At 35.5% G+C, this 26,868-nt stretch overlaps 1 protein-coding gene across 1 annotated transcript; it reads right to left on the bottom strand.

Moving 5' to 3' along the window:
* Nucleotides 1–664: 664 nt before the first annotated feature.
* Nucleotides 665–22,291, bottom strand: LOC113501288 (venom dipeptidyl peptidase 4). Its single transcript, XM_026882394.1, has 13 exons — nucleotides 22,053–22,291; nucleotides 14,605–14,764; nucleotides 13,993–14,087; nucleotides 13,069–13,146; nucleotides 7,545–7,597; nucleotides 6,860–7,047; nucleotides 6,365–6,534; nucleotides 5,441–6,085; nucleotides 5,126–5,351; nucleotides 3,994–4,144; nucleotides 2,096–2,256; nucleotides 1,552–1,757; nucleotides 665–952 (listed from the first exon to the last, which is right to left on the bottom strand). The coding sequence occupies exons 1-13, from the start codon at nucleotides 22,053–22,055 to the stop codon at nucleotides 857–859; spliced, it is 2,232 nt and encodes a 743-aa protein (XP_026738195.1). The 5' UTR covers nucleotides 22,056–22,291; the 3' UTR covers nucleotides 665–856.
* Nucleotides 22,292–26,868: the final 4,577 nt, after the last annotated feature.

Below are 26,868 nucleotides of genomic sequence, written 5' to 3'. Positions count from 1 at the left end.
TAATGAGATATATTTTCTTCTTTTTTATGATAATGATTGATACTGATTTATACCTTGTTTAACATTTCCAACACTTGGATAAACTTAACAGTACATTACGAGACTTAGTTTTCCTCTCATCTCTGCACAAATCTTACACTGAGCAACAACAATGAAACCGCCTTAAGTAGAATATAAATCTAGTGAACACACATACTAATGTTAGTAGTAACGCGTTCTTTGGAAAAGAGCAAGCGAGGACGAAGCGGATAATGTTTTATTTGGCAGCGGTACGCGGGCCCCGGACCGATGTGGCGCCGCTGTGATTTTTCCACTGTTTTTGCGGCACACTAATTGCTGTACTTCTCAAAGTTTGCACCGTACACTGAGTAATTGTTTCTTGCTTGTATGAAGTATATTTTTCTTTAGACTCGCTTATTGTAAAGTTTCTTGGAATAGGGAGTTCTCGTAAAGCACGTTCGGTATTACAGATAAAATTTTAGTCTGTAACGCTGCAGAGCGATGACCTCTTTAAAGCAAGGAGCGTGCATTGAACTTTACTATTTATCATGTATTGCATAGGATACCAGCCAAAGTATTAGGAAAAGATATGTGTAATTTTTGCCAGTTGCTTGGAAAATCTGGGTATCCCATGGAGTTTAAGGTGAAAAAAAACACAATCGAATATAATTACTAAGCGTATCTTTATAAATAACAATAACCTATAATGCTTACATTAATAACACTTCACTATACAAAGGAAATATTCTGTTTCGTTCAGTTTAGAGATCACATCTTGACAACGCATAGTCCCTTGACTCCCTTACACTTGTTGTCACACGGTAGAAACGATAGCATCCAGGAGTTCCTCCCCTCATTACTCGCAGTCGAAGCATTTTGTCCAGAAGCGATCCAGCATGTGGTAGAAGTGTCGACTGACTCCAAGAAGCGAGTGTTTCTCGTCGGCGTAGCTCTGAAAACGACGAAATTCAAGCTTAAGTAATAATTTAAGGGCTATATTCGCGTGTACTGCAGCCGTTGTGGGAAAGATTGGTGAGATATGAAACCTCTGCATCCAATATTAATGACTGAATGAATACGAAGTAGAACATTTTACTACGTCATAAAAATAATTTAATTTAAAATGCAATAACATCACGCTGTGGGGTTTGTTATTTTTTCCACATCAAAAACACTTATTTTTCATGTATTTGTTCAAAATAATGTATGTCATTATTTCCAATTGTTCAATTTTATTATAAAACTCAAAAAATCGCCAAGCGTAAAGCAGTTTAGAGGCGATAATTACGCTCTTTTTACCCGACTGCCAAAGAAGGAGGGTAATGTTTTTCGAGTGTATGTTTTACAAAATATTGTCTTTCTACGAGTACAGTTACTTATGCTAGCAGTTCTAACCACTGTCTTAAAAAGTGATAAGTGATGGCCAAAATAGGTCGAATTCCCTTGTTATTATGACGTTTAAATTATTTATATTATTTACGTAATTTTGTTTTAATTTATATCCATATGCTTCAACTATATTTCAGATAAGCCTTTTTAAGAGGTTCTTACCATTTGTTCGAAGTCGATATCACTATGCTGCAGCTGCTTCGCGAGCAGCATGCTGTGCTGGTAGTGCACGTTGTCGTCGTCCGTGCCGTGCACCAGCAGGTACTTGCGCCCGCGCAGCTTCTCCGCCTGACGGATGACGTCAGAGCGCGCGTACCCATCCGGATTCGCTTGAGGAGTGTCCATGTAACGCTCCGTGTACATTGTATCTAGAAAATAATATTTTTTTTTTTCAACAAATCTACTTTACCTCAGCTTTCGAGATTGAAACAAACAAGACTAATATCAATAGTTATATAAAACAAATCTTGGTCCAGTAAAATGTAACAAAATCTTTTTCTCTACAAGATAATTTTATTTCTATTCACTAATATGACTTCAATTGCTTAAAAAAATACAATTAACAATTAAACTTAATGAAAATTAACTTAATGTGTCGCGAACATTCAAATCACAAGCGTTACGTCACGCACAGTGTATTTGGCGTGCGGACCTATACCAACGCTTTCCATGCGTATTAAACGATCAAGTGTATAATTATAATTACCATAATACAGCCATGACGTCACAGGTGCGACGGCAGCCCCACAACTGAGTGTACGCTGGTCATCCTGGATCAGCATCATGGTGGACACAAACCCACCATAACTCCAGCCCCACACGCCGATACGCTCCTGGTCAATAAACGAGTATACACTCGCTAGACTCCTGAAACAAAATGAAAGGTTATTTCAATTCACAACGAAGAACTATAAGACAAACACATTATATCGTATTTGACTTAAATAGAGATATTTATTCGTCCGGTAGATGTCCAAATTTTTTAAATACATATTTTCAATTTATCATATCAATAAAAAAATATGATAAAAGTATGGAAGTGGGGGCTAATGTGTCACTTGTCAGTAAAAATGTATTGACAAGTGACGTCATTTCAATTTGCTGTATCAGCGTCATTTTTTTGTTTACGGGATGATGGAAAAAATACGTGTCCGATATTTTTTGGAAATCTATCTGATGGGATTCTTGCGATTTTTTTCAGTCAATACCAACTGTGAAACATGAGTAATATTCTTGGGTTTATTACTAAAAGGGAAAAAGAGTGACTGGAGTAAGCGGTGATAATTGGATATGTCAAAAAGACAGGACGCTTTTGGCTTAATAAGGAGTTATAGTTTTGTTTTAAAGCTTTTTGCATGTGCTTGCAATTTGTAAGCGAGATAGCATCACACTGAGTAGAGTGGTGTCTCTCTTCCACAGTTGCTATACACTTTAAGAGTCGGTTTGGGTTCCCTGATCTACAATTCACAAAAAAATACAATCTTCGAAAAGGTGCTCTAATTAATTTTTAAATGATGCTACGGTGAATTCCAATTCCAAAACAGATGGTTCCAAAAAATGTTGGGCAAACCCGATAAACACGCATGTGTAAACCGTTGCATCATTTAATACTGAATTCTCACGATGGTTACTATAAAAATAAGGGACTATCATTGTTCTTTTTGTATGATCCCCTAACACGTGAACTTCACCTAAATACTAAGGCTATAATCTATTTAGCGATTAAGAACAAGTACCATCTAACAGCCAGTCATTTGTTTTCTGTGAGGGCTAAACAATAATTTAAACCGGTAGCCACAGTTCAATTGGCGTATACAGTCAGAGAGTAATTAAACGGTGATGTCACGCCCAGTTACACATTCGGAGTAGTTATGCAAATTGATTTAACATCACTGTCACATACAACGACTATTTTTTTTGCATTTCCAAACAGAGTCGTGTGATATTTTGTCTTTTTTGTTGTTTTAAAAGAAGTTTACGATTTACGTCATTGGTTGAAAGTTCAACCATTTTTTTAATCCATCTAATTTTTTTTAATAATTAAAGTCTTCTAAAGAAAAAATGATTTGTTTTGTAAATTGGGATTTATTATTGCGACATGTTACTTAATTATTTTATTTCTAATTTTAACCGTATCAGATTATAAGGTTTCGCATTTTACGCTTTAGGTGTGATCTAACACGACCTTTTCTATAAGTAGTGTTAATTGGCTATAGCTTGAATGGTTTCGGATTACTGTCAAATAAAGTGAAATAATTAGTGAAAGAATTTTATTTAAGTATATATTATATATAATCCTATGTGAAAACAATACTAAAAATACAAGGACAACATAAAAGCAAAAAGAAGTACCTACTTAAAAAAGTCTTCGTATGTACCTATGCATAATCCACATAAATGATATCGCGTTTGGCTAAGTTTGGAGAAAGACTGCATTGATAGCCCTACATCCCCTAAAACCATTTTTGTGTTATTCCAAGTTACAGCTTGTCGCTGTACCAACTTAATCTGTTCAGGAGTTTTTACGTGAAAAAGTAACAAACACCCATACATCCGTATTAGAATGTTGAGCTGGAAATATTTAAGCAAGATTTCCAAACATACCTGATAGTGGTCAAAGTGTCAGCAACCTCGACGGTGCCGAGTGCATTGTTGACGGCATGCATGGCCTCAACACCAACCACTCCAGACCCTCGCACGTCAATAGACGCTACTATATAACTCCTGTTCGTCGTTAAGTACGTATTGTAATATTCTGAAACAGTTATTTAAAACTATTTATAATAAAACTGTTTGGATGGTTATGATATATTTATCACAGAAGAGTGTCAAAGAGGATAATTTGATGCAAGGTGAATTTTACACTCATACCTAGGATAGGATGGGAGTGAAATCGAAAGGTGCAGAATCAGTAGTCGAATATATCCTCTTATGCAATGAAAATGTTAGTTGTAAATTTAAGATCAGAATACAGAAAATCAGAACAGCAAATAATTCGCTTGATAAAAAGCTTTGAAATTCTATTTCAGCAAATATGCAAATTTGAAACTACAATAACTTTGTTAATATGAAAGGCTTTTAACAAACCACGTCAGCATTCAAAATTGGTTAGAACAACGAAAATATGAGCAGTTGTGTGCAGTATTTATTTAACGTTCACGATGGCAAACGAAGTCTTGTTCGGGGCGGAAACTTCTGATATAACTTTTGGAATTACGGCTTTCTCATCAACTTGTACTGCATGCGCCCTCAAACACATTTAACTTTTATTCATAAAGACCACGAATAGCTTTCTGTGTATAATATGTGGTAGAAGTTATTTTTATTAGCTGGTTATTGGAATTCTTGTTTAAAGTGAACGTCGACATTTTATTTCCATACAATGTGGGTTACAGTCAAAGTTTTTCATGTCCTCCAGATGTTCTACATTAAATTTGCACATATATAGGTGTTACCTACGTTTTAGATGGAAATGTAGATCCTTCTTTTCTCAGTGCCTATCCTACGATTTTTGAAACATATCTATGAACTTGTACAATTGTTAATATCAAAGAGATTAACTTATCCGCTTTGCTAATTATTTTCCATGGGAAGTACATTTAGGAACTGCGCATCAAGCTTCGCTAGTCGTGTAATTTAACTTCCCTTAACCGCTACTTTAGGCCTACTAGAAATATTTATATTTTTTATTATTTTGTCAGTAATTCAATAAATGGGTCTTATAAATGGGTCTTACCTAAATCAAAATTATCTTTCACCCGGCTTGTACCAGGTCCAGCATAGACTCTCACCACCATTGGGTATTTGACTCCTGACTTCATATTCGGTGGCAGTAAGAGCTTCACATGGCCTAAGGGAGCCTCCCCCATCGCTACCACGTTAAACAGTATCATCGGTAACTTGTATTGCCTTAATTTATCCTTCAGTCTTGTATTATCTTTGATCAGTTTGAAAGTGTCTTGCTGTAAGAAATATACAATATTAATAGTTTCTTGAATGGATTTGATATATGAAAGCATGACAAATACTTCTAAATAAATTAATAACTCACCCTACTATTATATAAGAAGATTTTCGGTGGATTGTAAGAAGCGCTGCATGTGACAATTGCGAAACTAGCGCCTGGCGAAAATGACGCAGAGACGTGGTGACAAGATGGTTCCCTGCAGGACACACATCGGACCACTCCTCCAGAGGTAGCCCACATCTGCCGCAGCCAGGGCACGTACCCAGGAGACACCACGTAGTACACAGTATCAGTCGCTTGGTTCCATCCCAATATCTCAGTCACCGTCGAGTTTCCAGGACTGAGGTCTTCAGTTGTAAGAGACAAGAAGTCAAATTTTGCGGCATGTGGAAACCTTTGGTCGCCGTTAAATAAGTACTGAATTTCTAGCATCTTGTTCCCTGATTTGTCAAAGAAGGGTGACCTGACATCAATCCATCCATTTGACTCAGAATGTTCCTTTACTATACTGCATTTATCCTTCTCCAAGTCGCAGTTGACTAGTACGCTGATGTTTTGTCGCCTGTTCAGCCACAATACTATTAAGTTTTGTTCGGATGCCCAGTTAACTCTGCCTAAGTAGTGATCTAAGCCGACAATGTCAACTGGTGCTGGTATGTTCCATGGTTCACCGCGAAGATCGTCCAGTTTGAAGACACGTAATCCAACCACCGGATTTTGTCGACCTGCCTGACAAGAAATGCTTTTGTTAGAGATTCTTTGTCCACAATTTCCCTAACTTACACTTTACAAAGTTTGTCAAATTTCGGAAGATATATGAAATGTTTAGGAAACTTTCTCAAACAATTCAACTACTGCACGTCTGTACGTATTACTCATCCGATCAGACTTCTGTAAAACCAGATCTGATTTTCATTCTTATTATCATAGTAGTAAATATAATACTTGATTGAACAGGGTGGGATCTAACGACGTAACAAAAAAGCTATCGGCAAACTGCTAGTTTACCTTTGGATATTTGAAGTGGACTATTTCAGGATACTGGTTACTTGGGTCGGACGGCTGACCGTAGTAGGGATATGTAGCTGTCTCCACATTCGTGTCATTGAACGTCGCTACTGCTAAGTAGCTACCTTTGGGTGAGAACCACATGGCTTCGGCAGCGTTGAACATTTCCTCTAAAACAAAAAAATAATATTAACTCTTCAATTTAATACAAACTTAGATTCTTGTTGTACGGTTAGAAGAATTTTAAACTTAAAACACACTTGGAATATGAGATAATATTATATCATTCGTCTTTAATTGACTCGTGGAGACAAGTCTAGCCATTATAAAGAAGTTTATCGTTTACTCATATATACTTCCTGCTGACATTTCAAAACTTATGTCTCCGAGCTACTTCGAGACTGTTTTCAATCCAACCTTTTTTTACCTTTTTTACTTGATTCATTATTAGGTTGTCTCGAACAGCAACTACATTCCAATATAATTGCTTCCTACCTTCATAAAGCCAGTCAGTGACCCCGTGGTATATTTCTCCGGGCTTGCCGTCCCTGGTCAGGGCCACAGCATTATCAGTATCCACATCGTGCACGTAATACACGTTGCATTCCCGAACGTAGGCGAGAGAGCGGCCCGTGCCCCACACTACGACGTCCAGAGATTTCTTGCCGAGCCTTATAATTGATCTGAAATCGGGAAATAGCTTTGAAATTATCCTGGCAAGATTGTGCTGTTTATTTAAACTTCTGATTTTTGTTTCTCATAGTAATATACAGAGATGAATTTTGATAGAGTATTTTTTTATATAAATCTTAGTCTGATCCAAAGCAGTTCTAAAAATGACACAAAGCATAGTGCAAAGACGCAAAAAAAATGGCAACATGTTTCTTTATAATCGCGTCTGTACTACTATATAGGCCCATCTACTCTATCTAGCTTTATCCTGGCCCAGGATCTAACAGGTTCTCTTAATAGTTAATAGTTAAAGTTATTCTGCTATCTCCTTAAACCTGCCTATATTCAACATGCAAGAATTTTTCCAGAGCGAGTGAGATCCAGCGAACTTTAGACATGATGTCATATTATTACGACATGTTAAGTGTTTGATTATAACATAGAATTAATTCTGTTTAATTATCACGTCTAGTTTTGCAAGTGACTATAATTTTAAAGTATAACTTACTTGGTGTCAAGGTCATACACCCAATATTCTGCGGTGTTCGAGTGTCTGTATTTCTGGAATATTAAAGGTGTTCTATTAAATTTTATTGTTGCCTGTTACACGATCTATAGCAAACTTTAATGGTATTCTTATGCAAATCACTTCACCTGCTATTAACCGAAAATTATCTAAAATAAGAAAAAGTCCTATCTTATGTGTTAATCCAGGTAATAAACTATCTGTGTTCCAAATTTTGTGCAGATCCGTTCAACGGTTTTTGGGTTAAAGAGTAAAGAAACATCTTAGATGAATAATTGCAACAAATAATTGGATGAATGAAATTGAATTTTGATGTTGACGTAGCAGTAAACAAAACGCGACACAAGGCTAATTAAACAACATGCGTCTATAATAGTTTACACGTGTACTAATTAACTAGGAACTCATAAATACAGCGCAGACATGTTAAGACTGTACTTAATATACCAGGACTTGATAAGAATCATTTGAAATTCATATTGTGTTGGTAAGACTGTCAAGAGTTAGCTAATGTTAAGTAATACAAAAACTGTTCACTCGCAAGACTGATAGTTTCGCACTGAGGCTAAAGATAAGCTTATATGGTTCGACAGATATAGAGTTAGCAGAAACCTTAAATTATTAACACACAGGCTAAATGCATACGTTTTACAGTACTTTTTTACATTCAGGCGGGCGAAGTCGGCATTGCAACAACGCCAACATACGCATTAGCCATGATCACCTTTGACATCGCTGTCAAAAATGTTTTTTTCTTTGAGAGACTATCATTTTTGTGACATACATTGCATACATAATAACCCTTCCGGAAAATTCGAGTATTTTTACATGTAAATCATATTTTTCTGTTAAACTATTGCCTTAATACTACAACATTTTTTTTTAATTTTGGCAAGGATTCGATTATGATAACTTTAATTCGAAGGCCCTTATCTAAGGTGTATTTATCTTATATTCTCACAAAGCCTAGTTAAGCGCATACATTATGCCTTCTATTGCTATTTTCATAGTTACAAGTGACATGTTTCCTAGGCACGTCTTAGAATTAGACACGCCTTGACCTGACGGATTGAATAACGTGTGTCGCAAGTGAGAGAAGGGAGTCGGGCCATTAGCGAATGTTGCACAAATGCACTCTATAATACCAAAGTAAATTAAGGCTATATTTAACAGTTGATGTTTGACGTGACTTTATCCGCGTGGTTGTTAAGATATAAGTTAAGAATTTCTTAAAGGAATTAATAGTTTCAGAGTACACGTATATTTTCACCGTTTTTGTATCTAATATATTTCGTTACTGCTCTGCTCCTATTGATCATAGCGTAGTGGTTTATGGGCTATCTTATACTGATTTGTTTATCATGCCAATAGTTTCTAAAGCTAAGTTCAAACAAAAAAAATATTCCGTTTAAAATATTGTATATAGATTGTATATTGTATTGTATATAGATTAGAAAGAACAATATACAAAGATTTATTTTAAATTCCTATATTAGAATAGGCACCGAATCGCCTGACTGGTTTTCTGACTATAATTATGTCTCTTTCTCGTCATATCATCAATTAGCAGTCATTGTTTCGGAAGGTACGTGAAGATTTAGATCTTGCACCTCCCTCACTTCTCTTCTTTTGTGTCGGATAACCATCCCACTAGGCTATGAAAGTGTTAGAAAATAGAGTGCACCTGTACTTGGGCACACAACTGTGCACTATAATATTTCATGCTTGCGCAGCTAGCTGGCGACTAGTGGAACTAACTGCCCTGACCAGTATCATCCAAAATAAAACAAAAAAAAAATCGTGGAAATCGTAACCCACTGACAAAGATTACACCTAACATTTTCCATTTTTTCTACTCATCTTTAAACTTACGTACATTATTATGATCGACTAGTTTTACGTGTACGTAATTATAGCTAATTGTGCACTTTAAAGATGTGTAGTAGAAATAAATATAGCCTACGCTTACCTATAACTAATTATAGAAATCCAGCGTTTTCCGTGAAGCCATTAAAAGTATGCTTTTCCTTAACTTTCCAGCTCGATAATTTTTATACGCAGTTTTCAAATAATAATTTATAGTGCATGAATGAATAACTCTGATAAAATCTGAAAATATTCAATTTCTTGACTATTAAAGTCAACTATAACTCTCTTTACTAACTACAGTAATTAATAAGCAAAAGAAAAGAAGTTATAAAAACGTTCATTTAATTTATTGTAACTCCTCAATTTACAATATAAAACATAAAAAGTGGATTTATATGGCATATACATACTACCATTTTTCCGGATGAAAAATCATCAAATGACTCCTTCTTTACGTTGAACAGAAGGGAGTGTCACTGTTACTGAATAAAACCCACGAATGTTACTATAAATAAAATATAATCTCGTTTGTATAAAATTTAAGTACAATAAAGGATAACGCGAGCGGGAACGGATAGCCGAGTAGTTGAGACGTTGACGACGGTGACGCGCGACGTAGACGCGCGATGTGTCGCGGGTTCGTTCCCCGCGTAGGATAGGCATTTGTGTCATCCACGAATGCTATCTTGCGTCTGGGAGTGAGCATGTGACTTAAATGTTTGTGAAAACCCCCGCGACACAAGGATTCAATTTCTTAATGCTGAAATCGTTTTTATAAAGAAAATAAAAAACTACGTTACATAATTATTGCGCTGACAAGTCAAAATCATGTCACTTGTCTAAGATGTATGTTATTTCCATAAAATTTAAGTTCTTATTGCAATGCAGTGTACCATTGTCCTATTATACAGAGATTATTCATAATCAATATCTTACAAATCATTGCTAAGTATTACTTATTTAGGTACATACATATGTAGTTTGTGTGGTGTTTGTCGTTAAGAAATTATTTTGCATAATTAATGACTGACACAATTAATGGGGTATTTATTTTAATGAAGTGTTAGAACTATTCATGCACGTAAACAGCTATAAAAATGTTATTTTTATTAATAAGTGTTGAATTAAAATTCGTGTTTAATGGTTTTATTTTTTTATGTTTTAAAAAACAAGTTATAGAAATAAATGGACCCGGATATCAATTTCTGATGTAAGTAATCGAAAGAATATACAAATATTTTACCTTAAAAACAATAAGCAGATGTGAAAGCCCTATAAACATTTTCCATATTTTCAATATCACGTGAAAACAGTCGCAAAAAGACACGCTACTGGTGTTAATTGCAATTTAAGAGTTACGCACCCAAGAACTATGCATTTTATATACATTTAATCGCAGTTTACACAGTTTTTAATGAAACGCAACGAGAAAATTGCAAACAGAGATGTTTGGAAATCTTGAATCGTGAAATTTATTTTTCAACATTATTTCCTTGACTTTTCACATCGTAAGAATTTTATGAATATGTTTAGGACTTATTAAACTTTTATAACTAAAAACAAAAGGTTCCCACGAATGCAGTTAGCAACAAAAGATGGTTAACACAATCAGCAATTTAAATCAAATTTCCACCACAAAATCGAAGGGTTGCTCTCGTGCCATTCGTTTATAAATCGGTTTGAAACCTTAAATATGTATAAAACACATGAGACAGTAATTTTCTATCTTCCACTGAAAAATACTAAAATCATTTTAAATCGGTTCGTTCATTCACTTTTGTTCCTCACTGTACCTACTTTTGAATTTTCTTGAAACAATTTGAAGGAATTTATTTCAGTTCATTTAGATAGACATCTTTTTTGCATTCCTCTTTAATAATTTTCTCAAAGAGTGCTAACACAGAGATCATGACGAGAGATTCCCAAACCTTATAAGAAAAACGTTGGGAATGTACTTCGGGTACTAATAAAGAATTTTTCTCGCAAAGAATCTGACAGCGCTCGAAAGTAAAAGGTAATCCGGTTTGCGAATGCATTATGTCAAGAGTTGCCAACTTGAAAAACTAAGACTTTGTATTTTTGTGCAGATTGTACTGAAGGCCGTTGAATAATCACGCTATTATTAATTTCAATTGGGATTTTAATACCTAAGGTAGATACGAAGGCCTTTTTTCTTTATTTAACGTAAAATCGCTGCCACTTGGTACCATAAATATCATCAAGTTTGGCGAAGTAGTTTTTTTTTTTCTAGCTAAGCGATCAACCGTCTTAACAAAAACACCGCTTTTGTCAACTAGGTAATCTAGATAAGTCCACGTAATAGATTACGTAATCGATGGATCAAGATACCTGCAATAATAAAATTAGTGTCACATCTCTGCATTTGTTAAGAGGTTAATTGAAATTTCTTCAGACTGTTACATGATGCTCTTGGAGTGTGGTAACTTGACATTTCACAGGTTTAGAGAATGTTAGAAATGAATTTTTAAAATGATTGTATATTCAAGACATAACACCTATTTATTGCCATTTATTGATTAGTTAAATAAAAGGATTTAACATCGTTTAGCCGCTTATAAATACCAACCTCATGCTTTCGTGAGGCTTATTAATAATTATTTATTTCGCGACCCCGACGCCGCGTCATCTCATGATTAAGGACTACAGTTGAGTCCGAAATTGTTCGGCCTATTCCAACAAATACGCGTGAGCGCACTACTATGAAATAAACAATTGTAAATTTCACACTGCCTCCGATATTTAAGTAAAAAATAAAATAAGGTCTTCTTGTAGAAGTGGCTGATCATAAATTAAATAAACAGTGTGAGTCTTGATTGCGACAAAGCTAATTAACAGTTCATTATTTGATCATTTCACAAGAAACGAGATAATATATTTTATTCATTAAGAAACAGTCATTTTGAGTTATACTCAAATAAATATCAATAATTCTACAAAACCTAGGAACCTAGCACTACCAGTGTCATTTTTTAATGCATCATCATCATCACCATCGGCCTAGCCTTTTCCCAACTATGTTGGGGTCGGCTACCATTTTTAATGCAATTTCATAATTTATTATAAATACCCGTAAGAATCCAAAATGTTTAATATTTCCTGAAGCGCACGAGTTGCATGCACGTGTAATTTATAAAAATATTAGATTAATTTTAAATAATATTATTAATAAATTACTGTGACTATTAAAATTAATGTTAATGTGTATTTTACTATTAATTTTTTATTGCATATAATATCCTTATATTATGTCCTTAGGTGTAATTTCTTGTATAATGAATTCATTCTTTTGTGAGATCTGACAGATTTTTATCAGACTTAAGTCAAATGCAGAAGTATGTTTGTATGTATGTGTTACCGGGAGTATACGTCTATGTTTGCTATCTGATTTGAATGAAATTTTGCATGGAGGTTGCTGACACCTTGGATTAACACACAGGCTACTTTTATCCGACTGCGTAAGGGTGATGTACTTACAGATATAACCTATTCGCCAAGCTACGAACAATAGCTAGAAATACATTATAAGAGCTGGTTAACCTATATTGGCGTCTGCGTAAGGCAAATGTCAGAAGCTGTTGGTTAACCTTGATAAAAATACAATGAAAATGAGACTTACTTTTTGTTTGTTTGTCGTCACCAACAAGTATTTCAGGTCCTGGGAGAACGTTGAAATCGAGTAGTTGCTTAATTTTAACTGTGGACAAAAAATGTATGAATTTTATATAAAGAAACATAGTTTACTAGCACAAATGTGCAATTTCAAGAAATCATTGTTGGTTTAACTAAATTACATACGCTACAATATTTGTTTGCATAAATTTAAATACGTTTCATTTTCATTAAGATTTAAATTTAAAAATGTTAGTTAATTAAAAACACAGGAACTTTTTCAAGAGAAACGAGTGAGTTATCCTAAATGAACTATCAAGATTATACTCCACTGAAATTGTTGTTGTGTTTCGTACTTCAGTGTCATGCTGTAGTTAGGTGATATGGCCATTATCATTTTAACGAACACAATAGATTTCAAATAAGTGGAAATCATTACCACGCTTTACTAAAGCGAATTACGATACTGATGAAGTTGAAATTAGTAGGTACTGCCAGCCTTCCTTCCTTTCCTGAGCCAAGCCAATCAATAAAATGCTTTAAGGTATGTAATATTCCACAACTTTCACACAATGCCATCAAGTTTATACTAAGCAAAGCTTTCACGAGTACTAGACAACTGATAAACAAACTTATATATTTCGACACGGGACGAATGATCGTTGTCACAAACATTTGTGGGAATCGAACCCACGACCATTCATCCGTAATTATAAATAGCAGAATCGGGCCCCAGGGCTACTAACCACGAGACCAACAAACTAGTCTTTGAGTCACAGGTGGGTATGAAACGTCAAAGTCTTCCAAAGACGCTAGCGGTTAGAATTCTGAAGCCAGTAAATATACTGGGAAAACGTCTGTTTTGGAAGTATTAAATAAAAACTGTCAACGTTAATTCTTTTAGAATCTTTGATTGTTTAGTAACGCTTACCAGGTCAGTTTCATCTAGAATGGCTGAGTATGTCTCATGTTTCGCATTGAACTTCCACACGCCAAGTCCCGGCTCCTTGTAAATGTATTCACTGTCTGGAATATAAAATGTCAAAATGAGTATCTATCAATTACTTAGAAATATCGTTTTTGTTTTGTAGATTTTATATAACGAAAAAAATTAACGAGAACAAAACATTTTTTTATATACTTAATATTATATTTTGCATACTGACTAGAAAGGGACACAAAATTAAAGTGTGTTTTAGGCACTCTAAAACGTTGAATGTATGTATAGTCACGGCTCTAAGTAACGGTTCTAAATATAATTTCTGTTAAGAAAAACCGGCAAGAAACTTAAAAACTTCTTACTTTGAGCGGTAGTAATTCACCCCTATTTTTTGTAAATGACCATTTATTCTGTAAGTAGGACATATCATCACTTTTACATGTCTTCTTTTTTTGAGAACGCTGGAGTCGACATTTCCTATCTGACTACCCTCAGAAGAAATGTCGAAACAAACCAGAGAAACAATATCAGGGGTCACAGTCTCTTTTGAAGTCCAGAAAATTTCACTGCAAATCCCTAATGTTGTATGTATTTGCTACATACCTGAGATCCATTGTACGGACAGCTGTTCAGGGAAGAAGCTGACAGTGAGTGGGACTACATCTTCAAGAGAGAACGTCTTCAGGCCACTCGATATGTATGGTGAGGACTCCGTGTGGCTGCTCAGCAGCGCCAGGACTAAACCGACCACCGTCTTCACCGACTGCGAAACAAATAAAGGGTCCTTATTAATTTGGTTGGTTAACAAGTAACGCAGATGCTTTGCATACCTATGTGATAAAAAAAAAACATTTTTTTTTCCTATCTTTCTCAAAAAGCATGGATATTATAGTTTCTAACTGTTATTCTAGTTTTTAGTTTGACTGCACGGATAGCCAAGTGGTTGAAGCCACCACACCAAACCGTGTCGCGGGTTCGATCCCCGCGTAGGACAAGCATTTGTGCGATCCACGAATGCTTGTTCTGAGTCTGGGTGCCATTGCGCATGTTCATTGACACAAGGACTAAATTCCTTAGTGCGGGAGTCGTTTTAAAAAAATACTGACAAAACAAAAACACACGTTATAATTGTTTTCGCATATTTATCATGTAACTGACTACTGGTACCGCCCCTGTATCCCTGAATTACTGACAAAACCCGTACACCAGTTAGTTCTATTTTAAGTCGAGGACAAATACCTATATTTCGGAACATCTAACTATGAAGTAATTTTTTTTAATGGCTTTAAACAATCTAAGAATACGACCTGCTTCAGGAGGTCTACAACAAGCTGATTGCTAACCTTCACTATTTGGAAAGGCGCCGCAAGAAGAAGAAAATCTGGGAATACCCATCCAATGTGACCGTAGATCAAACCCGTGGCACATCACAAAAGTGGATTTCGCGTGGTGACCTAAACCTCTCGGCTATCCACGCAATTGAATATCGACACAGGTGAATTAAGTCAACGAAAACAATTTTTTTTCCATTCATGGTTGTATTTCTAATATGTTCGACAAGGCTCATATTGCTATGCACTACATTAAAACAACAACAGCATCTAAATTGATTTAGTGCAACGAATCGATATGGCGACACCCCTTATCATAAATATGAGAATTTGTTTCAGAATATATTTTGTTACGGCGAATGGTGCCGCGTGGTTATGTCGGTTGGGTTATGAATGTTGCTAACTTTTGTTTTACAATTAGCGACTGCCTATCTGACCTCGTCTACCCAGTTACCTGAGCAAAACGATAATCTTAGTAAGACTGGTTATCAGACTTTCTAGCTTCTGAGTACCTGTAACGATTGACAAAGATGTATGACTAACAGTCGGGGCCCAATTTAACGTTCCTTCCAAAACACGGTATATGTAACTATAAATCAATGACAAATAAATTAGAAGTGTTAAACAACCGCTGTCACTACTTAAGAAGAAGAAGAAGAAGAGCTCTAAAGTAACTAATTATTTTCGCACCATTATAAAAAAATATAATAACCATGTATGATGGATTTATTTTTAAAACCTTTATTTTATTTATCATACCTTTCGAATTATAAAACTAAAAATTTTATTAATTTTTTGGAGGTCTCTGGACTCGTGATAACCAAATACGTGACAAATTCCATATATAACACTACCGTACCCGTCCACAGTGGTACTTAATGGCAATCTGAAGCTAAACGATTCAAATATTCTTCTACATATTTTATAAACATGCAGTTTCTGTGTCGAATATCGCGTGGGAAGCGTGAGAGACTCTTACGAAGTGCCATAATAATGCGGTTCTCACCTTTGTTATTTGTTTTTACACTTTTTGGGAAGATCTCATCAATGTTGTTATGTTTTCCTTCAAGTTGAAAGTGTTGTTCCTCAGCATCATCACACTATAACATTCTAAGTACGTAATTACATACGTTTCGAAATCTTATTCGTTAACACTTTATCGAGATAAAATTTTAGGTGCTTTCGATGAAAATTCAGTAGTAAGTTTAAACAGCAAAGAAATTAAAATGTATTTCATTCAATATTACTAGGTCGGAAGTACCTAAATAGCCATCGATTGTAAGGAAACCTACCGCTCTATCCAAATATCATTTGTAAAATAGTAAACGTCAATTGAAAACGCTAAAATACTAAAGTCACGTGAATTTTAATCGTGTGACTCGAGATCTTTTTAACCAGTTTGAAAAAACAATTTTGTTTGAAAAAACAAGTTTAGTTAATCAGTTTCACTCAATTTTCTAAGGGATCATTTGTATTTTCAGTTTACTGCACGGAGAGCCGAATGGTTGAGACCACCATGACACCCACTGTTTCGCGGATTTGAACCCGGCGTAGAACAAGCGTTTGTGTGATCCACGAATCACTTTCCTGAGTATGGGTGTCTTTAGCATGTGACTTGAATGTTTATGAAACTCCCCGCGACACAAGAATTAAACTCCTTAGATCGGGAGTCTTTTTCTTACAGAAAAAAACATAGCAACCTCAAAATTTATTTAACACTACACCAAATCATAGGTAAAGTAATAAATTGACTTTGTTGATAACGCCGTTCACACTCATTTTGCCCGTTTGTTAAATTGAAATGTAATCTTTATTGTTTCATAACCAATAAGCAACATAAACGGCATTTAAATCGAATAAGTCATTGTTGTGTTACAATCGATGACAAATCATTACTCGTGTTCAACATACCCTAGCTGTTGTGTTTACAGAAAAGAACCGGTCAAGAGCGAGTGGGATTTGCGAGAGGGTTCTGTACAAATGGACTAGAAAATATTTTGGTCACAATTAACTGTATTAATTGTTTTTTAATGTGTCTGTTTTACCTCTTTATCTTAATTCCCATGTTTTATACACTCACGATTCTTGTTCGTTTGTTGTTCCGGTTGGATTTTTACAACTAAATTTTGGGGCAATACCCGATAAGCTAGCAGGCTGAAATTTTCAAAGCTGCTCAAACCCAATGACAATGTAATTTACAACTATACATACGGAGTGATTTTTAAATCTATTAACTTTTATTATTTGTTGTTTTAAAAATAACAGAGATAACTAGTTAGTCTAGCTGTTTTGTTTGCTGTTTTTGTACGGATCCCTAAAAAATGGTGCATTTCGTTCACACATTGAATAACCGGATACGAAAGAATTTCAAGACGGGAAGAGTGTGATTGATACAATGATTGTTATTCTATTAGCACGTCTTAAAATTCTCAAAATGAATTTAGGTAAAAATTGTTCTTATGCGTATACGTATAAGATACTTGTTTGTAGGATGTAGTTATAGGTACGGTTTTTAGTAATGCATGTAACAACATATATTACAATGAATCTGCTGTGGAATGGAAAGATATACCAATCCGTGCACATGAAATTTTGTTTGTTTGTTGTGTGTAGATATGTTTATTAATATTACCGTAAAACATTGTTATGTTTATTATTCTTTCTAAAATGTATATTGAAGAATAATAAACAAAACACTTATCTATTTTTCTAACTAAATTTTTCGCAGCTCTGCCTGGAAAGGGTATTTAAAAGAAATGACCATTATCTTTGTACAAGTATTCTGATTTGTTGTGCTAGTTACTTAAACGTTTTTAAAACGCCCCCTTTCGGTAGGATGAAATAACTTAGTGTGGAGGTCCTTTAAAAAATATGAAACGTATTTCCGAATTTTGTGTAACATTGAATTTGTTTGTAACTTACATAATATTGTCGAATAAATTAATAATACTGAGATCGTAAAAGGTCAATATCCCTGCTTGAACATCATTTAAATCGCATTCTCAAAAAACGCACAATTTATTTAAAAAATTGCTCTGAATACATGTCTGGATATTACTATTGATTCTATCAAAACCACTGATAAAAAAGTTCTGTTTAAAGTCAACAAAATCAATTTCAGAAAAAGCAACTGACTGATGGTTACCTACCAGGTGAATGACCGCACCAAGAGGTAGGTTCAAAGCCAAGTATGAAACAATAATGTATTGTTCTTTATTAGCAAACCATCCGCAATAGTGGTAAGGCAAAAAAACTACCGGTAACGAGCTGGGTATTCATTTAGAGTCTGATTTTATTGTACTAACTTTCGCTCCCGGCTTTACTTGCGCAGATATCGGTCATTCGTGTCACTTAAAGATGAAGCTTTTAAACAGATTAGAGATCAGATTTAACAGAATTCGAAAAACATTGCTTAGGAGTAAGACTATAAAAGAGAAAAAAAATACACTTTCTCATTTTATGAGTAGTATTCCTACAATAATCCCTACTAATATTACAAATGCGAAAGTAACTGTCTGTTTGTTTGTCTGTCTGTTACACTTTCACGTCTAAACCACTGAACTGATTTTAATAAAATTTGGTACAGATATAGAGTTGACCTTGAGAAAGAACATAGGATAGTTTTTATCCCTGACTTTTGAAGAGTTCTCTTGGAAACGTGATATAACCGACCTCGACGCTGGCGAAGCCGCGGGCGAAAAGCTAGTTACATATATAGCGGATAAAACATGCATTTCTAATCAGCTCCTATCATCAGGAATAAAAAAAACCGCATCTATACATTGTTAATCACGCTGGTAATGAATACAGATAATAAAAACTGTTTGTATTGAATAAGGAAACAATAGAAATAAGAACAAACAGTATTGTTCAGTCAACAGCAGTAAGGAATATTAAACGATATGAAATAAACTCCTTTCTCGAGCTTATGTAACTACTGGCTGGTTAATTACATCATGCAGACATTAGGTTTTGTGAAAAAATAACAACAGCTGACTGGCAGCGGACATCTAATAGGCAATAGACAATATCGATGTTTTACGCACCGTTTATAAAGAACTAGCTGTTGCCCGCGTCTTCGTCCGCGATGTGAAAAAAATAGAGCAGGTGTAAATCATAACTTACTTATATCTTAGTTATGATTTATACCTGCCCTATTTTTTTCACATTTTCCATTGTATCTTCGCTCCTATTAGCAACGTGATGATATATAGCCTATAACCTTCCTCGACGAATGGTCTATTCAACACAATAAGAATGTTTCGAATTGGACCAGTAGTTCCTGAGATTAGCGCGTTCAAACAAACAAACAGACAAACAAAATCTTCAGCTTTATGTATTAATTGTATGTATTAATTTCATCATGTCAGCCCATAGCAGTCCACTGCTGGACGTAGGCCTCTCCATAATTTCTCCAGCGCGACCGGTTCGTTGCCACCTGCATCCAACGGAACCCAGCGGTTTTAACCAGGTCGTCGGTCCATCTGGCAGGTGGCCGTCCCACACTGCGCTTGGTGGTACGTGGTCTCCACTCCAGAACTTTTCTGCCCCATCGGCCGTCCGATCTTCGCGCTATGTGGCCCGCCCATTGCCACTTCAGCTTGCTAATCCTACGGGCTATATCGGCGACTTTCGTTCTTCTACGGATCTCCTCATTTCTCATTCGATCCCGCAGAGAAATGCCGAGCATAGCCCTCTCCATAGCTCGCTGAGCGACTTTGAGCCTGTGGAAAAGTCCCTTCGTGAAGCACCACGTCTCAGAGCCGTAAGTCATCACTGGTAACACACACTGGTTGTACACCTTTGTTTTAAGGCACTGAGGTATTTTGGACGAGAAAACGTTGTGCAATTTACCGAACGCTGCCCAGCCGAGTTGGATCCGTCTACTGACCTCTCTCTCGAAGTTGTACTTACCTAACTGGACTGCCTGTCCTAGATAAATGTATTCGTGTACAACTTCAAGAGCACAGTTCTCAACAGTGACTGTGGTGGGTCTAACATGGACGTTGAACATAATTTTAGTTTTTTCCATGTTCATTTTGAGACCCACTTGTTGTGATACTCTGTTGAGGTCTCCGAGCATTTGCCCTAGTTCTTCCAGCGATTCTGCCATGACCACGATGTCGTCGGCAAACCGAAGGTGAGTGATGTATTCGCCATTTATATTAATGCCTCGTCCTTTCCATTCCAGAAGCTTGAAGGAATCCTCTAGAGCAGCTGTGAACAGTTTCGGAGATATGACATCTCCCTGTCGTACTCCTCTTTTTAAAGGGATTTCCTTCGTGCAATGCTCCTGTACTCGGACTGACATGGTGGCGTTACTATACAAACACTTCAACACTTCGACGTACCGATAGTCAATACGGCACCGCTGGAGAGACCTAAGGACTGCCCAAATTTCGACGGAATCGAAGGCTTTCTCATAGTCCACAAACGCCAAGCAAAGTGGCCGATTATACTCTTCGGTCTTCTGTATAACCTGCCGCAGCGTATGTATGTGGTCTATGGTACTATAGCCTTTTCGGAAACCGGCTTGTTCGGTAGGCTGGAAGTCATCGAGCCTGCGTTCAAGACGATTCGTGATAACTCTCGAAAACAACTTATAGACGTGACTCAGCAGTGTTATGGGCCTGTAGTTCTTCAACAAGGTCTTGTCACCTTTCTTGAAGAAAAGTACCACAACACCCCCGTTCCACGCCTCCGGCGTTCTGCCCTCGAGCAAGGTGGAACTAAAAAAAAATAATATCTAATTTAGTAATATGTATTAATTTAGTATTGATATAGATAAGCGGCAGCTATCAAAGTGAAACCTTTTTAATAGATGATACACCATTGTAGATACAGTTATCGGGTAATAACTCAGTTTTTAATTATTAAATCAATTACTAACTAGTTTTCTCTTTTAAAGACATCAATTAAATTTTAAAACCACAAGAATCAAACAAAAGTCTTTATTATCAACATATACATAACATAAGACATTATATGCCCCAGAACAACCGAATAAACAGTTTGAGTGCAAGGGAACAAAAAACTGACATTAAATCAAAACCACTAAGCTATCTTAAATGAAGAAAAGAATAAACAAATTCGGGTCATCCAGTTCCGAAGTTCTGAAGCAACACGCAAAAACAAAATGCGAACGAACTGACAAACTCCTCCTTTTTCGGAAGTCGGTTAAAAAGTACCAAACACTAAAGGCTTGTAATTATATTTTAACTTATTATAACACATTTACCTTGACAAGAAAAGTATTTATCTATATATATACATTCATCTTATTTAAATATTTTGCACATTTTTCACGGCTCTCTGTATGTAAAAATCTTTTTCAATGACAAACCTCTATTGTTTTGTTAACTCTAGAACATGGCTAGCATTTAACAAGCGGAATCAAGAAAGCATTTTTGAATAACAATCACCAAGTTTATGAATACTGAAGGACGCAGGTAGATACGCATCATGTATGGATATTGTGGAATATTCAAATTGGAATATTTGGCAATAAACGGAAAATAACTATCGTTTTTATTTTACAGAAAAACAGCTGTTTATTCGAATGTTACACGGAAATAAACAATAAAAAATCGCAGCTACCGTTCATTGCCAAAACAAAACACTACCTATGTTTTTTTATATACCACAACACAAATAAAATTACCGTCAAACATTATTATGAATGGCCGTGATTGTAAATACAGGATAGGCGGAAATACTCACCATTTCACACGCGTACACGCAAGTATCGCAGGATGCGAGGTCGAGACCTCCTCAATGAATCCTAAATGGTCCAATCAGTTGTCATCACTAGCGATCACTAACACTGCTTGCGCGAGCTGCGCACGAGTTGACGCAGAGGCGCGCGGTCAGCGACTGGCCGCGCTTGGGGCCTACTCATACGCTGCTTAACTTCCCCATCTCACGTACGTGAGTTATCCTAAATTAACGAAAATAATAACACCTTTTATGTACTGAAAATGTAATGTTGAAAATGTTTTTTTTTCCTTTGCAATTTATGGAACTCATTTGGAGTTTATCTTTACATCCTTATTTGATAGCTAACGCTGTATCAAACATGTTAGTGAAAGGGAAATCTAGTCCGGTATCATAAGTACCGGGTCAGTATTAGATACAAATATAAGTTTAACACATATGAGTTGATACTACTTAACTACTAGGTTTAAGAACAAGTTACAATATACAAGCGTTGCAGCTGATCAATTAAGTTTCGATTAGCTCAAATATATAGCATTTCTTTTCGTCAGGCCACGTAGCTTTTCTTGACAATTCAATTTACCAGCGCGACTTATAAATTCTAACTTCGCGTCCGACCAAAAAATTGATTTTGTACAGAATTAATCTTTAACTCCCTACCATCACAAAACACGGAATGAACACTCTTATTCCTACATCTGACATTTACCAACTAAAAAGCAATTCATTTACTTTATGAACGTCCAATTCAGTCCCTCAACTTAGCACGAGCGCTCGCCTCATGACGCAACGTACAACGACCGAAGAGGTCACACCAAGTCGCATGCAGTTATGTGAGCTCTTACACAAGATCCTTTCCAAAATAAAAAGTAAACAAAACAAAAAGTCCGACCTAAATAAAAGGTAGCTATACAGTAACAATAAGTAGTACAAATTCGAATTGCCCACGATTATATGAGGTATGAATTGGACGCGTTTCTAATTATATAAATGATTTTTTCTTAAAGTTTGTAGCTACCGGAAGATTATTGTGCGTTATTTTAATGAAACGTTTTCGTCTTTGATATAATAAAAAAAAACCCAGGTTTTTTCTAATATATTCATGGTTTTCGTACTAATATTCAGTTATTTCTTTTGATTTTTAATGAAAGGTGAATTATGTACGAGGGTTCTGTTCTGAGACATGTTTGATGAAAATCGGTCTATCCATTTTAAAGGTCGTGGGTTTTAAAAAGACTGTTATGACTTACAAAAAATAAAGCTTAAGAGTTACTGTTTAAAGCTGTATTGACCTTCTTAGAATATTTTTTCATTGTTCCCAATTTTAGCAGGCAACACCATCAACGGCCTTCAGATTATCATAAAACTAACTAAAAAGTGTTATCATACCTATATTTGGTACCTAATGACAAAACACTAAAGAATTTTGTGGTTATAAAAAGGAATGTTTGCAAACAGTTACATGTGATTCATACATTTAAAACTAATAAGATAAAATACCTACGTGTGTGATGGTGTAGTGTAGAGGATAATCTCAAGAACCACTAAACCAATTTAAAAAATATTTTGACAAAATTAGTGTGCCTTATTTACTTCCGCAGAAAATATCGCCAAAGAACTGTGCCCATATCAGCTAATCTTTAAGAAATACATAGAAGTCGTAAATATCCAACCATGCATATTGAAATTGTGGTATTTTTGATAGTTGCAGTTCACTTGAAAATGTATGTTTCAAAACCACAGTACTAGTATTTAGCGGTATATTAGAAAGAAAATCTGACCGGGTTTTAAACTTTTAATTCATTTTCTTATCACAGTGAAAATTTTGGCAAAATAAATCATTTAATTAAACAATGAAACCTCACAATAATTGAACAGTTTTATAATAAAAAAAATGTTCTGGGGATGCCCCCTTTTTATTGGTCAGGCCTTTGAACACCTACCTCCTAATCAAATCTGAACAACCGTGCTACATCTCCCTTGTTTTGGTCGAACGAGAGACTGAGGGCAGCCGACATATTAAGGTATGGAAGCGAACCTCCTATATACGCATTGCACCATCTTTCTCCCACAAATAGAGTCTTCATTCAAGAGGTGATAGTAGGCCTCCAGAAGTGCATGTACACATCTAGGAACACATCTGTCAGACTATAAACGGTCTATGAACCTTGTCACAGTAGCACAGGGTCGCGGCCACTTACGATGTGATGACACGAGTGGGATGCGTTCCTCCGTTTCTGGATATAAATAGATACACGAGCCATTTGTTAGGAAGAAGAGAAAATAACTTGAGGTGATGTTTACCTGAAGTCTTGGGATCTTTGCATATAATAATAATATAATATTGGACAACATTCACACAACGCTATCTAGTCTAAAATTAAGCAGAGCTTGTGTTATGAGTACTAGACAACTGATAAACATACTTATATAGTTCTAAATACATACATATTATAGATAAATTACACCCAGACACAGAACAAATGATCGTGCTCATCACACAAACATTTGTCCTAGGTGGGAACCGAACCCATGACTTCCGGTATAGCAGTCAGGGTCACTAACCACTAGGCCAACAGGCCAGTCATATAATATTAATATCGTAACAGATTTTGACCACGGTGGTGGATATTGTTGCAAGACACCAGCCAGCTGCGCGGGACATATTATAGTGCTCGAGCTTGTGAGCCAACACGGGAGCGTTTTCTGTTCTCTTACTCTCATAGTTGATCTAACGACAATCCGATACGACCGGAGAGAAATCAAGCGCGGTTCCCACATTTTCGAACTCGTTACGTTTGCATTCGCAGCCCTGCGGTCTTACAACCAAGCTATCCCGACATGTCACACACACAGATATAAAACCTTTAAGTTTCATCAAATCTTACCTAAAATAATTTAAACTGAGAAGAAGCATAACTTTTCTTTATTTGGATGCATAGAACTTAACGGTACCTACCCTTGCACAAGTTTGACTGACATTTGCTCTGATTTTTGTTTTTGGAGATTTTTATGAAAATAAAAACCAAGAGAGACGTTATAACACTACATAGTAACGTAAGGCTTAGTAATAAAAATATTATATTAAATATTGATAACGCTGTCAAGGACGTTTTTATTTTATTTTGTTCAGTTTATTATATCAAAGTGATAACATAGCTTACCTGCTCAGCTGTGGCAATTAGATGCAGTAACACTTAATTAAAATAACAAAATATTTAACCGAGGTAATTAATTTTAGCACTTATGTAGAGATGAAAGGTTAGGGATTTTACTATTCTTAAAATTCACCCCATATTACATACAATTGCAAAGATATTACCTAATAACACGGCCAGAACCAGACATAATGAAAAATCGAATTAAAAAGTCATTTATTAAAATTAGGTAATTAAGTAGTGCTATTTGAATGTCAAATTACATTAGACAGCAACTAGATTCCTGTGCGAACCTTCAACGCTTAACAAATACTTTCGCTGCAATAATAATTAAATATGAAAGTACCGTGCCAGGTAAGCAAACATATTAAGATGTCGATGTAAGCCACTATAAAATTAAACTATTAAAGTAAGACCAGGGTCAACAGATCGACCAGCTACCGCAAGCAGCACCCGTTCACGGGTATGACGCAAGGGTCAGCCATCAACCCCTCGCTAAGCAGACAGTTCTATAACACGAAACAAAGATTTAAAATCTATTTTGATGGTACTATTTTTCTATAATATAGATGGTCATTTGTCTTTGCTATCCATAGCGTAAAAGCCCAAGTAAAATGTAACTCATAACAGGACATGGTGAACTATTACTAGAATACAAAGAGTTGCTAAAAACAAAGGAATACCTAGCCATAATATTTCTATAGCTATCCGAACGATAATTTATCACTAACCCGTAGGTAATGTAATTCGTTTATAATAATAGTTTACTGCAATCATTGCGTTTTTTGTGTAATTTGCGATTTAGGTAAATTGTTTTAATTGTATTTGATTATTTTATCCTTCACTGATCAGGTGAGCGCCGATTATTATTCTTAATCGCGATGAAAAGTAAATGATCATAATCGGTACCTTTGTATATCCAAGTGACATCAATACAATAATCAAAAATAAGTGAGCCTCAATTTAAAACACTTAAATGTGTCTAAATGAAATTTAGCTCTATCAAAAACGTGTCCTATAAAACTCCTCGCTAAATAAGGATTAATTCCTTTTTTTCGTAGGCTCGCTAAATGATGACCATTTTGGTAGCTGGAAAATCAAAAATTGCAGTCTCGTCATCACTCTGCCTCATACTAAACAAGATTGCTGGACAAAGGCCCCTTCAAATACATATAAAAAAAATGCGCAGCGTTTGTCCGTTTGTTCCCGTCAAACATTAATCTCAATTTATTTTTAAACAGGTTTGTTTATCTGATACAGATTCGGAGTCCAAATACAGCAACAATATGCATAATTACTTCCGTATTTGCAAAAACAAGAACGTTAGCGGCACACGGATATTGATTTCGAGTTAATATATTTGGTTTTGTAAACGTTACGTTTATAGAAATAACATACTCGCTAATCTTAACATGGACTGACCTAGATATTATGCTGCTTTCTATATTATACTTAGCTACGTAATCTTCTAAAACAATCCTTCTTAAATCATTAATTAATCTGTATGTTTTTTTTTTATTACAGCATTGATACACTGCACAGGTAATTTCGCATTCTGAAGATCTACCAAATTACTGTCAATGACTATATTGTTTTGTAAATGTAGGGTTTATTTCTTTTCTTTTTGTCGTTATCCTTCCATATGTTTTATGCCTAACTTTACC

Source organism: Trichoplusia ni, chromosome 15 (assembly GCF_003590095.1).
Source record: "Trichoplusia ni isolate ovarian cell line Hi5 chromosome 15, tn1, whole genome shotgun sequence".
NCBI classification, from domain to species: Eukaryota; Metazoa; Arthropoda; class Insecta; order Lepidoptera; family Noctuidae; genus Trichoplusia; species Trichoplusia ni.
This window is presented reverse-complemented; position numbering and strand designations above follow the sequence as displayed.

Excerpts from the sequence above, each read along its gene's own strand:
- LOC113501288 (XM_026882394.1), bottom strand. Across the intron at positions 4,145-5,125 it reads GAAAGATAATTTTGATTTAG|AATATTACAATACGTACTTA; the intron begins GTAAGACCCATT and ends TAACTGTTTCAG. Across the intron at positions 1,758-2,095 it reads GACGTCATGGCTGTATTATG|ATACAATGTACACGGAGCGT; the intron begins GTAATTATAATT and ends ATTATTTTCTAG.